Consider the following 18,424-nt stretch of genomic DNA (forward strand, 5'->3'; position numbering starts at 1 on the left):
CAGGGGACCTGGCACTGACCCATTGGCATGGCACAGCAGGTGCCACGAGAGCTGGGCTGCCATGCTGGGAGGGCCATCCATGAAGGAGGGGCAGGAATTCCCAAAGGTATTCAAGTGTGGTGTCCACGGCCAGCTGGAAGCTGGCCTGGCAGTCATTTTTTGTGAGCTGGGGAGCTGGTAACCTCCGAGATGCACTACAGGTAGGGTTTAGCTGTCCAGGAACCTGGGAACATGGGGTTTGCTGCAGATGGCTGATAGGTGGCACATGGCCTAGTGTGCACAGGAGTGATTAGCTTCCCACCAGTCTAGAGCCAGTATGGATAATTAAGTCAGGCTTATTGCTAAAGTCAGCATTTTTGACTGGAGGCACTGAAAGCCTAATTTGATGACAGCAACTCACCAGATCCCAGTTTTTTGTTATTAATCTCTGCAATTGCTTTGCTTTTACTTCTGTGGGTAGCAAATGTCCCCAAGGCATGAGTATAGACAGTATACTGGAGTATAAAGTTGAAGAGCTTGAATTTCTTGCTTCTGCTAGGCTCTGTTAGGGCTTGAATATAGACGAGGGCCCATGTTTGACTGGTGTTTTTTCTGTGTCTGATGCAGTTGAGGAATTCGGGACCAATAGCATTAGGATGCAGTACAGGCTAGGGCTGTTCAGTTTAGTGACGACTATGGAGCTGTTAATTTCTGAACTTTACTAGGTGGATTGTTGTGTTATCCTACAGAAGTAAGCAAATGAGTTTTCATGAATGGATATGAAGGGAAGCAGGGTGAATGACTGCATCTCAGTTATGACTCTGAACTTAAAGCACTGATCATTCTAGATAGGCCCTCTAGTTTTGTCTATACTGAAGCTGTTTTCTGTTCTTGCTATTATTGTGTGGTTAAATTTGGAAATAATAGCTTGGCCTACAGTTGTTCTTAGGGCTAGGGATCTGGAGTAAAAGATTTGATGACAGTTTATTGATGGCTCTTGCTTGGCCCATGACAATGACAGTGGGGTCTCTGCTTGGTTGCAGATTGCTTTGTTTTTTGTGTCTCAGGGTTCAATTATTTCAGTTAAGTGCAGTGTTAATCTTTGGGTTCGGTATTGAGTAATCTGTAGATCTTGTTTTATGTTTTGTTGTATGACTGACTGGGAAAGAATTAAGAACAATGTGTAAAGGAATAACAAGCTTTCGTCTGCTCCAAAGCCAAGAGTCAGTAAGGTAGGACCACATTGGGATCAGTATCACGATTAAATTAAAGTTTAAGGTTGGAGATGCTGAAGAATTCATTTTGTTATTGGTTCTTACAGGCTCCCCTGCTCGTGTCTAGAAATGTATGAATGACATGCGCTTAATTCTCAAGGAAGTGCCTGTCACTGAAGAGCCTGGCTGAGTAGAGCTGTGGGCCATGTCTTTGATCATGCATACAGATTTTTCTGGACCTTTCCAAGCACTAGTATCATTGTTTTCAAAATCTGCAGTGGACCAGAACTCCATGCAGCATTCAGAGACACAAATGTGCAAGAGGTTGATTCAGTAGTACAGTGACAATATCTGATCCTCTATTCCCTCCCTAATTATCCCTAACAATGTATTCTGTCACTGAGCACTGATTTGCAAGATCCCTCTGTCAGCTGGTAGTACTGGACAGAAATGGTAAGTGTCAGTCTATAATTAGGGAGTCTGTAATCCATAGATTAGTAGCTCCGTACTCTAAAGTCTCCATCTGTTGTGCACACTGAAATCATTATAAGTCTAGTCTCGGTCCTGCTCCAGGCTTCTAAAATAGTTTTTGCAGGATTTTCTTTGTTGTGCAAAGCAGCCTGTTTGTGGATGTCACTTGGTGGCCAGGCAGTGTGGCAGACATTGCACAATGGTCTCTTGTCAGTGGCACAGGCTGTGGGATGCTCCTCTATCCAAGCAAAACCAGGGCTTTGGAGTGTATTTTTCTGCTGTGCTCAGAGACTCAGCCCCCCTTGACACATAGCAGATGGCATACTGCCAGCTCTTAGGGCTTTTATTATATTTAGACAGTCTCCCAAACAATGGAAAACTACTGCCATCCAAAAGGGCTGCCAAGATGACACATAAACCTTTCAACATGCAGACGGCCGTATGTCCTCTTAGACAAGCCATGAGTACTGGCCATGGCTGCCCCTGACAGATGCACAATCTGTAACACAGCTCAGTTCTTTACTCACCAAAGCCTGTTTGATGACAGAAGCCTTGATAAAATTAAGGTGCTTCGAGGGTAGCTTAAACAGCTACAGCCTGATTCAGGCTGCCATCTTACTAGGGTATTTTCTACCGTGGACTGGAACCGGTTGAAGTACTGTCACATACCAGGGACAGACTAACACAAAGCTTACCATCTCCTGACAATAGTAGGCATAGTCTGGGACTCCCTTTCATTATTGCATCCTTGCTATTGTCTTGTAGCTGATGGTTACTTGCAGCTAGCTGTCCCAGAGAAGCATCCAGACAGTTCTGGACCCTCAACATCGTGTCAGATTTCTTGCTATTATCATAAAAAATGGTACCTTGGATGGCCATGCTTTCATGAATGCATTGGAGATGGCAAAATCAGACATGATAACAAATGTTGACACCTAGCCCTTCCATTCTGAGCTGTATTAGGTGGGTACTGGTTTTGTTGCCCTGTATCTTCATTTCTTCAGCAAAGTACTCCCGATTTACATCGGCAGAAGTCCAGACTCAGGGCTGACATGGTAGCTTTCATATACCCCTATTGATCTGGGTCCAATAAACAGCACACTGACTGAAATATATTCCTAATTTTATCACAGATGATTAAAGGAGTACATTTTTAACATTCTACTCTGTATACCCATTCTACCTGGGTGGTAGCACAGCAATAACCTCACTGTGCTTATCTGACAGAGGTAAGTACTGTACTGACACAGGAGCTGCACTCTACTCCCTTATCTGGGGAGGATCTGCGGTCTTTCGTAGGAGGCCACACCAGTTCTGTAATATAACAGCAAGAGATTGCTGACAACCATCTAGGGGGGAATATGTTTTGCAGAAGTTCTGCAGCATCCATGGCCAGCTAGCACACTGCTGGTGTTTTAAATGAAAAAGTCCAGTGCAGCAAAGCAGCATTTCTAAGGTGGCATTGTGTGACCCTTGTGTGGAATCTGTGAAAACTTTGGAGTACAGAACTACTTTTCTAGCCCTCTTACACCACACTTGTGCCATGAATGAGTTTCAGCTGTGAGCTCAAGGGGCCAGCTGAAAGGCTCACGCATGATTTCATCCTCTTTATAGCTCGTATGAGTTCCGCAACCACAGTTCACCGATTTCCTCTAGCAGTGAAAAATCATAAACCTTACCACCCAAATCATAACCCTTACAATGGCTGAAATATAATGGAAGTCAATTTAGTTTTCTACTCTCTGGTTCTGAACCCAAAGATGGATGCTTCTCATTAGCCTTGTAGCTAATGGCAGCAAACAGCTCTGTAAATATTTTGAGTGTTTTATTTTTCTGGCCAGACTAGTAGTTTTGTGTAATAATCCACAAAGCGAGAAGTTTGAATTTCAGTCATTCTCCTTTCTCCTGGCAGAGCTGGCTCATATTTCAAAAGCTTTGCTTAGCCAGCTGGATGTCTTTGATTCTCCCAGTGCTTATGAAGAAGTCCATAACAGCAACTTTATTCTTTTTCATATATGGGAGTCACATTGTGATCAACATGACCTTTTAAAGTTCATTTCAAGCTGAGAAATTGCATAGATTTGTCTAGGAGCGTATTTCTAAAGAGGAGGCTTTTAAAGAGCATGACCTAGAACGTTAAATACATTTATTTAGTGTCTGAGTAGGACAGTGGAAAGTATTACTGGCACCTGAGGAAGTTGAAGTCAGGCAAAAAGATAACGTTTTCCATCGTTTCGGTTACTTACTTGTTTTAACTTCGCTTAGCTACTACGAAGTCTTCTTCCGACGCGGTTTGCCCGTGTTTTTCGGCAGCTTGCCTTCCACACCTATTCCCGCCCGTTGCTCTGACTTCAGCGGCCGAGCTTCCCGCGGGCGGTCGCGTCTCCACCGAGCCTCGCGCCGCGCCCCCGGCTCGCAGCGCTCCGCGCCCCCGGCGCCGGCGGAGGGGCCCCGGCAGGGCCGGCGGCGCCGTCGGAGCTCCCGTGGCGGCAGCGCCCCCTGGCGGGCGGCGGGGAGAGGTGCCCGGACACGGGGCTCGTGAAGCTCGTCGAGTATCGGCACCTCAGAGCACTGGGAGACTGAATACAGCGTGCAAGAGAGATTCTGACATCGTTATTCTTTTTTTTTTTTTTTTCCCCGAACTGTGGCAACAGTCTGATAAGGCTGCACCCCATGCAGATTCCTTCCTTAGCTCCAGCAAACAGGCAGGAGCTTTTTTTTTTTTTTTTCTCCTCTGGCTACACAGGCCTAGTAAAAAGCCAGTAAATTCAAACCTGCACACATGCTGGGAAAGCTAACTGTCCACCTCTTATCAACTAATTACTTCAAGATGTCCACTGAAGCTTTTTAATTGATTTATGTTCCCAAGTGTGATACGTTACAGCCCAGTCTTTCTCGCCGTGAGCTGCAAGCACATCAGTGGAGCGAGTAGGCAAGGAAGTGTCTCCTGCATCTTGGTTACCCAGCTTTAACATGACATTTCTGAACAGATTCCAGACAGACACCGAATAGCTCTGTGAATGTAAAGTGAGATTTTTTTAAAAAAAATGCTGCAGTTTTATTTTTTTTTATACAAACTAAAACACCAGAGGTCATCGAATCCTATATTAAATACATAAATTAAAAAATAACCATTCATAAAACTTTACATACAATAAGGATTCTCTTCTACACGTTAATACATATAGTACAGATACATGTCCAGTGTTTATCAAAGGGTCATTCTGACAAGTCATTTACAGTTTTGTTCTGGAGTAAACACCAAAGAAATTGGGAATTAAAAGTATATATAAAAACACACAGGTGCTGATGTGAGTGAGGGCAGAAAAACAAAACAAAACAAAAACTTTGAATCTCCAGCAACTTTGTGGCTGTTTACTGAAACTTACCCTAGTGAGAGCAAGAGCCTGGCCTATCCAGTCCTCATGCAGTGCCATGGAACTGAAAGCTTTGGAGGTCCAGCAGATATTCCCCTCTGAGATGACAGCAGGGAGATGGAAAATAGAGCACGTATACAAAAAGAAGGTCTCCATGGTCCTCTAGGCATGTCAATGAGAGGGTGGAGCTGTAAGCCAGGCTGATAATACTGCAAGAAGCTCTATTCCCTTCTGCAGACCCAAATGCCTAAATTCATCTCGCCTAACTAGGCCTTTGTCTGAAGTACTTACATTGAAAGTATATTCTTCAAACTCTCTTGATTTGGTCAGTGGAGAAAAAGCGGCAAGTCAGATTTTGTTTGATTTGCACGATGTACGTGCCTCATCTAATGTTTTGACAGAATGGCTAGCCTGGAGTGCTGGTAGTCCTGCTACAGCCTTGGACAGATAAATGGGAGGAATCCAGGGCTATGTTTCCTCAAAGATTGAAATAAATTGATCTGTTTTTGCTAGCTGATTTGTAGGAGGGGAAGTTGGCTGTGAAGTTTGAGGAAGAATTCTTAATAGCATGCCTCAAAGAATATCAGGAACAACAAAAGCCCTGGAGAAACAGCTTCAGGACAGAGAAGGAAGGAAGGAAGGAAGGAAGGAAGGAAGGAAGGAAGGAAGGAAGGAAGGAAGGAAGGAAGGAAGGAAGGAAGGAAGGAAGGAAGGAAGGAAGGAAGGAAGGAAGGAAGGGAGGAAGGGAGGAAGGGAGGAAGGGAGGAAGGGAGGAAGGGAGGAAGGGAGGAAGGGAGGAAGGGAGGAAGGGAGGAAGGGAGGAAGGGAGGAAGGGAGGAAGGGAGGAAGGGAGGAAGGGAGGAAGGGAGGAAGGGAGGAAGGGAGGAAGGAAGGAAGGAAGGGAGGAAGGGAGGAAGAGAGGGAGGGAGGGAGGGAGGAAGGGAGGGAGGGAGGGAGGGAAAGACTAGTTGCCCATGAGATGTAAAACTAAACCATGAGGAGTGTTACCAGTTGTGGCAGCTAAACAAGTCTAGATTCAATTCCCCATACCTAGAATGGAAGTAAACTTTCATAAGCTATAGCAATGATTTACTATATACAGTAGAGAATAGATATATATATATATGCATATATATAGTATACTATACATATACATAAATATGCATACAAACAAACTCATTTTGATCTAGCTGAGAGTAGAAAGTTTGTATTTTACCAGCCAGTGTGTTTTAGGCATGGCTTATGTTAAGCTTCAAGAGGAGTAAAGCAGCTGTTGTTCAGCTTTCTGGAGGAACTCTAGCATTAAAAGTTTGCAGACAATTTACAAGTTACACCATGGTAATCATCTGCCATCTCTCACCTCACCCCAAGCCCTTGGAAATGCACATGCAATAAGGAAGAGTAAGGGAGGGGAAATCAGGCAAGACAAATGAGAGTAAAGTGTGCACAGCACAGTTGAGAAGACCTGAATGATACAGTCTGCCACAAAATCAGTCCAGTATGTTCTGAAACTAGGTATTTATATCTGTGCTGTGGTTCTGCCCTGTGACTGCCCGAAACAAACATTCTAGTACTCTTTTTTTTTTTTTTTTTTTTTTTTTTTTTTTAACGAAAGCAGAGAAGGAGGTTATTGCAACATCACAGAAAATAGATGCTGCTCATACTTCTGTAAGATGCGCTCAGCACTTTAATTGCTGGCCATAATACCTACAGAAAACAGTTTCTAGCCTGCATTTACTTGTGACTTGCCACATACCACTGCTGCCAAGTGGTATGAAGTGAATTTGTGCTGCAGCAAGGGAAAAAACAGTGCAAGGGGGAAGAGGGAATAACAACCAGGGAGGAAAAAAAAAAACTTTTTGTAGCTAACGAGATGTTGTAAAGTGATCCCAATATGTCAGGTGTGGAAGGAGCATGACTCCAAAGCTTCAGGACTGAATTGGTAGCAGCACCCTTGGAAAGCAAAGGTGGTAGGTTTGGGCCAATATTACCCATAGATTCCTCTGCAGGGGGGCAAAGAGATTGAACCACAGAGCATGCAACATACTAGCATTCATTTAACATATTTGCCTACAAGTCTGTTTGTTTGTTCTACCAAAAAAAAAACAACCAACCAAACAAAAAAAAAACCATACAACTGGTGCAGAATTCAGTAAACTCCTTGACTAAAACAGACTGGTTCCAGAAGCTGTGGTCATTTTTAATTTAAATTAATTTTAAGGAGGACGAATTTTCTAATAGCTTCCAACCTTCAACAGAGGGCTCAACACAATCTTCAGGCATGAAAGAAGTGAGCATATTTAAAATCTCTGTGGAGAAACTGAGCCCAGCATTGCAATCCGTCTGAGTGTATGGACATTAATAATTAAAAGCTATTCTGGATGAAAAACATCTGTAAGGGGCAGGCATCCCCTATACTAGATGAACTTCATCCCTGCTGTGGCTAAGGAATGGCTTTTGCCCTGCTGACTTATTTCACTACTTTTTGCCTCAGCTGTTTCATCTGCAAAAAAATAAGCAAAAAGAAGCAACACCCTCTGTAAAGCACTTTTAAAGCTTCTGGTGTGCGGAGTCTGTAGAGTCTGTGCTTAAGAAGTCTGAACATGTGAGCCCTGTTTTGAAGGTTTAAGTAATGCACAGGCTGTCTTCTACTTTGGAAAATGGAAATCCATTTTTCTTAGCTAAAATTAAGACTCCATTGTGGAAGACACAGCTCAAATAAGGAGCCTTGCCACAGGAACCTGAAGTCTATACAGGAAGGACTCCATTTCCAGGTAAATGAAAACAGAAGCACAGAGAAGGGCATTGTCATGCCTAGATCATACAGCACAAAAAAGAGAAAAGGGAAGATGGATGCAACTTTTTTTCCAACAGACATGAACTTGGCAATGTTTGTTGCAGGTGTCAACACTCCTCAGGGTTTGTTTTTTACTGACTACAGGGGCATGCAGCTGTGATGGCACTCCTTGCCTCAGGGAGCCACCAGGACTGGGTTCCAGCCTTTGTCATGGGAGAGGTAAGTAATGCTCTGAAATGGAAACAACTACTACTAGTTATTCTGAATTGTGGAAAAATCTAAACAAGCCAGTAATACTTCTCATGTCTAATAAGGGTGCTTTCACATTTCCCTGGTTTTTGGTTTATGCGTCACTGGTCAGGAAGTCAGCTAACAAAATCAGTTTGACAAGCCAAACCAAAACATTTATAAGGGTTTTGCATGTTCAGTAGGATCCAAGCTGAGACAAAACATTTGGAAGATGATGCTTTGTGGGTTATACCACATGAATACTGGGGATGTTTTCTTCCCCTTTTCCCTCAAACACATTTTTTTCTTTCTAAGCAGCCACTCTGTAGGTCCAATCCAGTGATCCTCAGTATGTTATTCCAATCGTGAAACTAAGTATGGGCATTATTATCTCACTGTCAGTCTTTAAAGAGTATAAAAAGTATCTGACAATGGGCAGGCTGTTCTTCATGCAGGGAGTGTGAAGAGATAAGGCTACAGTTCTGTCAGAAGTCTTCCTTATACTACACACCCTCATTTCCCATCCCTTGCCATGTAGAATGGTGCTTTGTTATGATCTCAAACAGAAAACGTGGTGCCCTGTCCTACCTGTCATGCAATAAACTAGAACGTATTTTCCCTTTTTTTGCCCCCACACTGCAGCTGTCATTGTTCCTGAGGCTAAAACCAAAGGGAAAGAGTCCCTGTAGTGAGAAAGCCAGACAGTTCAAACCGAATGCTTTATTGTCAGTATCTCTCCACAGCTCTCAAGTGTTTCTCCTGCTCTGTCTTCTTACTTTTGATTTGTTCATGGGATGACAGTGTCACATTTAAATGATTGCCCTGCATAGCAGGGATATATTTTTCTGTTGTAACTTTGGTTCCATGCCCAAGACACACTCTGACTTGATCAGCTGAAAGTGGAGCCTTGCAGATTCCCTTTAAGTTTTTTCCTAAGTGATGTAGGTTCACAGTTCATTTTTCTTCCCCTTTTGTAATTTCAACATATAGGATTTCATTAGATGCAGCATATATCATAGCTTTAGACAGAAACTGTCAAGTAACAAATCTTGAGTGATGGCTTTAAAATATAAGGTGGTTGCAGTCTTGGCTACAGGTTGTTCTTTTGTATATTTGTTTTTAAATTGGTGTAAACAATGTTCTCTTCATCGGGGGGTTGGAAGCATTTGCCTTTCTAAGGACTTATCTGTGTGGTCAGGTGCTCTAAAAATAAAACAAAAAGAAGAACATCTGTATCAGATAAGTGATAATTTCCTCTACCTACCTATCCAGATGACAAAATAGAGTCAGAAAGTTGAAAAGATCTGCTCTTACAATTATCAGCTAACTGGGCAGACTGTTTCTGTTTCCATGCAAGACATTTGTGAAAATTACTCATATTTTGACAATGAATTAATCAGTAACACCAGCCAGGCCTGTCCATTTAACCTTAAAAGGTAAAGGTCTCTGGTCCATAGAAGTTCCCACAAGTATCTTCAGATGAATTTATGCACCAGCCCATACAAAACTGTGAGTTTCAATATCTCCTGTACTACAGCTGCCTAAATTTCACCAGACATGACAGCAGGTGATATGCTTTGCTTGTGGTTTCAAGGCAACCCCAGAATTTTGGCTAATTCAGCACTAAGGCAAACACAGACTGCTCCTAATCCAAGGAAGCCTTTCATATATATGGAAAAGAATTCTGGGTTTCAGATCTGAAACATGGGGCAAAATGGCATAGTTTTTCTTTGCTTTCTCAGCATTAAAATCCACATGGTAAAATTCACTGAGTGTGAAATCCATGCAGACTAGACTTCATTATTTGGTCACAAATAAGTGAACGTACATATTCACAAGCATAGAAAACTATGCCTATAGTAAACTCCCATGTAAGAAGGAACTACAAAGTTTTGGTCTTGATGCTAAATATTGCTGCATATGGTTTAATTCACACACATTGCATTCTAGCCTTGTTTCAGATGCTTCTCCTTCCTAATCTGAAAAGTACAGCAGTGAGTGCTGTGCTAATCCTGCAAGAGAAAGAAATCAGAAAGAATCATCTGCAATTGTATCATAGTTTGCTCTTGGAGTTAAAAGGTTGTTAAAGGATAAACTGCAGAAAGACACTAACAAAATCAAAGATTTTTCATCATCAGATAGTTCCCTAGGCACATTTCAAGGATGCGCTGTGTTTTGTTGTTGTTTTATCACAGATCTGTATGAATTCTCCTATAAGGTTAACAAAGCCAACTTGCATCCATTGGAAGGAAAGCAATTTAGCAAAGATCCCCCTGATGATATGCATCTCAGTAGTTCTAAGAACCAGGAATGTTGATGGCATACTCCCTCTGTCATGCTCACCCTTGATGTGTTACTTCAAATGTCAGTCACCTGGGTAGGCAGGTGGTTTGTAAAGTGAACAGGAAACACAAACCAATAGTAGTTATTGTATGTTCCCATGTATTCCAGCCTCAGAAAATATGTCTATGATAAAATTCCTGTCAATCTTGCCAACACAATTCCAAAGTTGATTCTGTTTGGAGATTTCACCTCAGGTATTAAGAGGTAAGGATACCATGGAGGGAAATGGGGTGGGTGAAAACTGGGATCAGGCAGGGGATGAGCTTACTGTTGCATTTGCTTTGAGGAATTGCTACAAGACTTGATGATTTGCACTTACAGAATAACTTGCCTTGGTAAAACATTCATCAGATATCATGCCTGCTGTGAAGCTAGGCCTGCTGCAGCTGTCTTTATGGTTCAGGAGAGCTCACAGCAGTGCAGAACCCCTGGAAAGCACTGAGTTTATATCTCTACCCCACGCCTGCACCCTTAAGATTTTTCCATTTCTACAGTCTATGTCCCATTCTCGACAACACTACATCTGCACAACTGTCGTGGCTACTTGCTCTGCTCTTCAGTTCACAGTAATCCATCTTCTTGTTCCCTGCCTGACACTCTTTGTCCAAAATGCAAAAGCAGTACATGAAAACGGCAAAAGAATTGTTCATGTGCTGTGTGGAGCTATGTGGAGGACTGAGGACTGGCACAACACACCAGCAGACTCTCCAGGGCTGTAAACCACACTTCACTTCTTCTTGATGTTTCTCTTCCTCTCTATCCAAAGTACAGACACGAGTCTTCTAAAATAGACCCTCATGTGCTCCTGGGGCCAGCCTCTATAGAGCAACAGTAAATCCAGTGAGTGAAACTCTTCTTAGTGCTGTAATTAGAGCAGACTTCCTAGGCTCCAGAGGGACTTACACCCACTAAACCTTAGGTGTTGTTTAAAATGAGCAGGAAACTTAGTGAAGGAGATGTGTGTGGGAGACATGATGAAGTCTGGACTCAGTGACTCCTAAGGGAGGTATACAACCCCCCAGCAATGAAATTGGTACAAAAGTAGTTAGCTTTCTCTTGATTATTAGTCCTACTCAATTAATGGACCAATGAGGAGTCAACACAGTGCATCAAATTAGCAGAGTTTGTGCTAGATATGACCCAGCAGACCCATGCAGGTAGAAGAATGGCTGCAGGTGATAATAACAATCTGCTAGAATTTTAGAAGGATAGAAGAGTTCTGATCTCAAACACCTCATTAGTTTTTCTAACCTGCCTGAAAATGTGGAGGCTTTATTATGTTTTTTGATGTTCCTGAGTTTTCTCCTTTCTCCTGTGGTTCTCCCCTTCTTGCTTTGAAAAGAGGGAAGGAATGGATCCTCTGCAATAAAGAATTCAGTCTGTCTTTGAATACATGGCAGAACTCATTAGGAGGCTGTTAAAACAGCAGCCTGAAAGTCACCATGAAATCCATGTACACAGATTCAATCTGAAGGCTTTTTATTTTTTTTCCTTAGCATGCAGACATTGAGATGTTGCACAACACTTTAGCTATTTTCACAGGCTGCAAGAAAAAGACTTAATCACTACTACTGGAATCCATATGTCAGAACTGTAGGGATTTTTCTATTTTGGAAAATGCGTATTTCAAAAGATACTGGTATATATTTGCAATTCCCGAAAAGCCAAGTAATTCATCCATGTTATGGTTCTCCTTCCCTTCTCTTCTGCTCTGGCATACCAAAACCATGCGTAAAGTCATATGAGGGGTGCACTAGTTTTTTTATGCTGTGAGTAGGGATTTCCTATTGTAAGTTCAATTACAAGTGGATTCAATTTTTCAAGTGAATCATCTTTTCTAATGAAAAATGTCATATCTATGAACCAAAATCATTTTAATGCATTTTTATGGATCTTTTTGTAACTTGTGTTTACCACCAACTTTTTGTCTTAAACTTCTGAAAAAAAAATACTTTCAAAATTAAAAACAATAAAAAAAAATCAGGAAGACAATGTTTCCTGATGAGTCTATGAAAAGTGTAAATTGCACTTCCCAGGATGCATGTTCTAATGTGAAGACTTTACTGGGTGCTCTATCTTAAAAGAGATGGGACTAGGAAAAGCTGTTCAGTAGTTTAATATGATGAATGTATTTTCAATCAAGGGACTTGATTGAAACCGAGCAAGGGACACCTTATGAGGCACATTTGCAAAGAACTGGAGGTCAAGATTTTTTTGATTTCTTATTTTTCTTCCACCATAGCTGATAATAGCATTGACAAAATTAGGATGTATGAACTTCTTACTAACGCTGTAGCTGTACCAGCAGGGGCAAATAATCCTTAGAAAACCAATTCCATACCTATACAGGTGGAAAATATAGGTGAAAATTGTATACAGAAAATTCAGAACCTCTTACTGCACCTGTTTTTCTTGTATGAGTCACAAGAACTTCATTACAGTTATGATAGAAACTGAATGAAAGACAACACTATAAGAAAATGGGAAGAACTCAGAGAGACAGTCTTTTGCAGACGTCAGTATTGGTTTCCGTGAGTTTTCAAGGTGCAGTTTAAATCCAAGTGTCCTTTTTTTTTTTTTAATCTCCCTATAGGTTGGCTGCTAGCTCTGCACTTATGATTCTACAACACAGCAAAAGACACAGTCATATGAAATTATTTGCTATTACTATGTACTTTGAAAATGTTAGCTTCTTAAAACTAGCCTATACATAATTTGGCTGTTTCAGAAGACTCTCAGATTTTTTTTCCCCACTATGAATGAGCAAGAAACAGTGCAGTCAAATTAACTCAAAATATCTTGCAGACTCTGTTCTGTGTCATGGTTCCCAGAAAGCCTGCTGCAGGGACATTGGTGAGAATGCAGTCATAATTTACTCTTTTAATGTTCAGTGGATTAAGGCAGTATGTTTCAAATAGCAGCAACTCTTTAATGATATTGGCCATTATTTACAAGAGCCATGATCACCGAGCTAGCCACCTTCCTCTGATTCTTTCCTATGGTTCATTCCACATTCAGCCTAACCTCCATGTATGTTGCTGGCTCAGCACATTAAAACATTCGTTTTAAGGTCTGACCATCCGAGGAAGCAATGGATTCCAGTTTATGTGACTAATTCTGTGAGTTTTCTCTGCAACAGCATAAAACTGCAAAAGGAAGTCTTGATCTAGCTGAAAGAAAGCATAAAGTAGGGGGCTTTTCATGAGGGGGAGCAGAACCCGGATCCATGCTGCTTAGTTCAGTATCTTGTGCTGTAGCTAGAAACAAAGGCTAAGCTAGTGAAAATGGTGGAAGAGAATGGCAGAACATCTTCCACACAAAACTGTGTTCTCAGTTTGCCTCAAGTGCAGGTCAGAAGAATTTAATAATTAACAGCTCAAGCCAGAGGCAAGAGTGACAGAGAGAAACTTTATGGTATTGGTCTGTCCCCACATCAGAAGATCTGTCACTACATGTCTTTAATATAACATTATTGAGCATTTAATATAACATTAGCCAGGCTATGTTCTATTTATGTTATCTTGGATCAGAAGAAAGGTCCTTTTATCCCAGTGTCCTAGTTCTGAATGTGGTTAGGCCAGAAGGAAAAATACGAAGGCTGTGCACATTGCAGTTACCTGATTTATCTCCTCATCTTCGCATTGCTTTTTGAACTCTGAACTTTCTGCTGCTAAGCATGCTTTGGCAGAGGCTTCTTTACATTCTATTTTACATTCTATTTCATTACCTAACAATTTTTGTTTATTTTAAATTTATAACATGGTAATTGCCATACTGGTGGAGAATAATAGCAATCTATCCATCCATTCTATGACACTGACAAATTTTCCATGCCACCTTTTAACAGTGTCTCTCTGAATCAGAAAAAAATCCTTCTCTCCCTCTGTCTCCTTCTTTCTCTCTTTCAGCAGCTGATCATTCTTCCTTACTCTTCTTTATACCTCTCCTAGTTTTGGGCACTGAGCTATATTCTGAGTGGGAGCAGTCAGCTCAGAACTTGTTTAACAGTTTTAAGGCTGTATCACTTTTCAAACATTAATACTGAATTTCACGTGCAATTCTCTCGACTATTTGATATTGTGAAACTCTTGTTGGCTTTTATTTTCACAATTATGAATGGCAGAATATCATCTGCAAGCTTTTACAATTCACTTAAAAGTATATTGGACAGTGCTGGTCTGACTGGAACACCCTGTGTCAGCTCAGCAGTGTAACCACTCTCTGTTGTGAACTATTATTGACAAGAGCCTGCTGAATTCCATGACTCCAGACACATACAGGAACATGCAAAGATCTGATCCTCAGCTCTGCAAGAAGTGCTAGCTTTGAGGAAATAAATGAAGTAGTCTTACCTTTCCAAGAGGCACATTGACATCAAGGCCAAAGAATAAAGGCAAGAGAGAAGAACAAGAATAGAAATAGAAACTGCAGAAGAAAAAGAAGATTGCATAAAAACAAAAGGTCATGGCATTGTAAGCATCAGGATTCATTCTTTTTGCACTCTGAAGGACAAATAAAATAATTATTCATTCAGAAGACATTGTATTTCCTGGTTACTTCTCTGAGTGCCACACTATCTCCCAGGCTTAGAAAACAGATCCCATTAATTTTGGTGATGAATTAGAATTGGCACCATATTGAAAGCCTGAGATATAGCTTTCACTGTAAACCACCACGGGTTGATGTTAGTCACAGAGCTGGATATCAAAAATAGCATGGGTAGTATTTTAAAGTGGGTTAAAAACAATGCCTGCTATCCATACTGTAAATAGCCTGGGAAATATATATGCCTAATGCTAAGCCCTAACTATTATATGTTGAATAATTAATTTTTGGACGGACCCTTTTAATCATGAATACAACAGCTTCTGGAAAGCAAATTTCTGTGAATCAAAAACTCTTTTGAAAATTGACACTGAGAAGTCTCATACTCAAGGTCTCCATATGACTGTGGCATAAATTTTGCTTTGTTTTTAATCTTCATCACAGATTATGATCTATTTCCAAGTTATATATAATAGAAAGACACTGAGTCTTTGTGTCACAAAAATATTGGCAGAAAAGTGGAAAGAATTATGTCTATCAAGCTTTACATTAAGCACAGTTGTTTCACTTTAGGAATGTATGTACAGAAAGGTCTCATTGGCACTACTGCCATTGTACCGATATAATCATTATTACAGTTAATGCATGTACATTGATATTCACTAATATGACTATATTGGCAAAGTTGCCACTGGATATGTATCTTATATCAGTCTAGCATTTCTAGAAAATACATTGTTGGTAGCATTGTGCTGTGCCCATGCTGTGATCTTTGTTCAGCAATCCTATCTTAGCTATCTAAAACTAGGAAAACTTAATATGACAGAGCAGCTTTAACACCGCCCTCCCCCCACTCTCTCCCCTCCCCCCAAAAAAGCAGAACAGCTCTGCATATATTTATAAACATGTATTATAAAGAATATGCATATATATTTCTATAGTTCTTTGACAGGTCAGTTTAGGGGCAAGATTCTAGTACTGTTTTCATATTGTATAATCAATTGCAACCTTCAATAAATGGGATGACATCAGAACCTGGGTTCCCTAGTCCTGCCAGCTAAGGACAATCTTCAGATCTTCACTCAGTTTCCTTCATTCCTTCCTGCTTCCTACCATCACCCTGCCTTTAGTGGATGTATTGTCTATATACCAAGACAGACAAATAAAGGCTTCATCATTTGGTTCAGTGTCATTAACCATAATTAAAAGTGTTCAGCATTTATTTCCTAAAATGAAACAGAGGTTGTTGTGGAGGAGACTCTTAAGATTAAAGTTTGGGTATACTGAAAGACACGAATTGAAAAGATGGGATAGTAGAAAAATGCTAACATGTCTATCTTATTAAGCTAAACAAAAAGGTCATGTAGTTCAAAAGAATTATATCATTACTTTCAAAAAAAGTGGATCAGCCTGCTTCAGAAGCAAAACAGAACCAACCTTTTCCTCCAGATCCTTAATTTGTCTCTTTTGGATGTCAGTTTTATCTTCTAAATCTCGGATCCTCTGGAAATTAAAAAAGAAAGAAATCTAGACTAAATTCTCAATAAATTTGCTTGCCTGAAAAGCGACTAAACGTTCAAAGTGCTAACAGCCTACTAATTAACAAAACCACTTCTCTGGCAGGGATAAACCTGTGCAGTATCATGACTACATCGACTAGCCTTGCCTAACCATATACTTTACCTCACGCACGACTACTCAAAATGTGCTGTTGTGTGTATTTCACTGCATCCTCAAATGCTGGAAATTAGTATCAATGGTGGATCAAGTGTTGATTTCTTATCAATCTTGTGGTAAATAGATGGAAAGCATAAGATCACAATTATACTCCTTAGAATTATATCACAATTCATTAAAATTTCTCACAGATTGATGTATTGAAAGAGGACTAAAGTATTATTATTAGAAATGATAAATGTTTATAGTAACATGAAAACACTAATTCTGTGGTGAACCAGTTATGCATAAATAGTAGCCAAAGTGCATTTCTAGCAAAACTGGGTACTCTTACAAAAACTGTGTAATGTGACTTAAACTTCTGGCACCTTGAGAAGAAAGACCGCTGGGCATATGCTTTCTCTCTCATTCCCTTAAACATTAGAGTAAGTTTTGTTCATTTTGCAGCTGTCACATTAATCTTTGAATGTAAATATAGTATTCTATCTCATCAGCAAAACATTACAACTGCCCACTTTGGGAGGGACAGACCAGAAGTGGCTGGAAAAACAGATAGTTCTCCTACGTAACAATAGCCAGACACATTCATACAGTTCCTCTTGAACCAAGTCCAGTAACTAGTGGTGACCACTTTAATCAAAGAGATAGGTTCATGTGGACAGAATTCTGGATGAAAACTGTTTGGTTTGGAATTTTAAGGTTAGTCAAAATATGACTAACCAATGCTTCACAAGCTAATATCAAGAGTTTGTGTGTACAGTAAAGACTCAAAGTATAAAACAACCCAAGAAATACCAGGCACACTCATGACCAAGAGCTTGCCTAAATTTGACCTCAGCTTACATTCTTACCCAGCAAAGCTGAGTAGATCTGCATGTGCTTCAGTCTATTTTCTTACCTGATGAGCCTGTTGGAGCAGCTCCATTCTCTCTTGAAGAATCTGGCAATCATATTCTCTGCTTTTCCTCAGCATCTGACGTCTTAACTTTTCTACTGCTGTCCTCAGCTCTTCCTGCTGTTTTTCAGTGAGAAGTTCCCCAAACTTTATTACCGTTTCTTGCTGCAAAGCATTGTATAAGGTGGCTTCAAGCTCCTGGATCCTCTGGTCGATGCAATACCAAAAGCCAGTTAGAGATGGAACATTGTTTAAAACACAATGGGGACTGGGGAGGTTGTGGCAGATTCAGGCACCTGCATGGTGGTCCCTGTGCTCAGGTGTGCAAAAATGTGACAAACAGAACTCATAAAGTGGTTCACTGTTTAGACAAATAAAAAAAAGTTTTTATTTTTATGGTAATTCAACTTTAGTTTTTATTGAAATCTCTCGCTGACTTTTTTTAAGCAGTTACAGAGGTGATCAGGAGTTGGATAGAACTTTCATACCTATTTTATATTTGTAATTTAAAAAGATGATTATTTCACCAATTCTAAAATTTTGACCCACTGTACTAAAAAAAAAAAAAAAAAAGAGAAAAAAAATGAAGGTCAGTGTCAAATTACTTTGCTCTTAATTGTGCTAATCAATGAGCATTCCCATTAACTGACAAACCAATTGTGCTGAACTTGCAAGGCCAGTTATCAGACCTATGTATCAGAATTTGACACAGAGGTTTTACATCAGGAAATTGTGCTCTTTGTGGCATATCCTCTACTTGCTATGATATGCTTAAAATGGGCCATCTAAGACTCCAGATCTGAGTTCCAGTTGGTTTCACTGACTCCAGCTGGACAAGCTGACACTAATGAGCAACAACTGCGTATAAATGACAAAAGAGTAAAAGAGTTTCAGACTT

The 18,424-nt window shown here is 40.5% G+C and overlaps 1 protein-coding gene across 2 annotated transcripts in view; it reads right to left on the reverse strand.

Annotated features, from left to right (window-relative positions):
* Positions 1-6,622: 6,622 nt before the first annotated feature.
* The window catches only part of JAKMIP2 (janus kinase and microtubule interacting protein 2), a 49,595-nt gene continuing 37,793 nt past the window's right edge, over positions 6,623-18,424 (reverse strand). For both annotated transcript variants that reach the window (XM_032196811.1, XM_032196810.1), the window contains exons 19-22: positions 17,530-17,733; positions 16,392-16,457; positions 14,762-14,834; positions 6,623-9,269 (exon numbers count right to left, since the gene is read on the reverse strand). In XM_032196811.1, coding sequence (XP_032052702.1) covers positions 14,784-14,834; positions 16,392-16,457; positions 17,530-17,733 — 321 coding nt within the window. In that variant the 3' untranslated portion in view covers positions 6,623-9,269; positions 14,762-14,783. The remainder of the gene's footprint in view (positions 9,270-14,761; positions 14,835-16,391; positions 16,458-17,529; positions 17,734-18,424) is intronic.

This window comes from Aythya fuligula, chromosome 14 (genome assembly GCF_009819795.1).
Source record: "Aythya fuligula isolate bAytFul2 chromosome 14, bAytFul2.pri, whole genome shotgun sequence".
NCBI lineage: Eukaryota > Metazoa > Chordata > Aves > Anseriformes > Anatidae > Aythya > Aythya fuligula.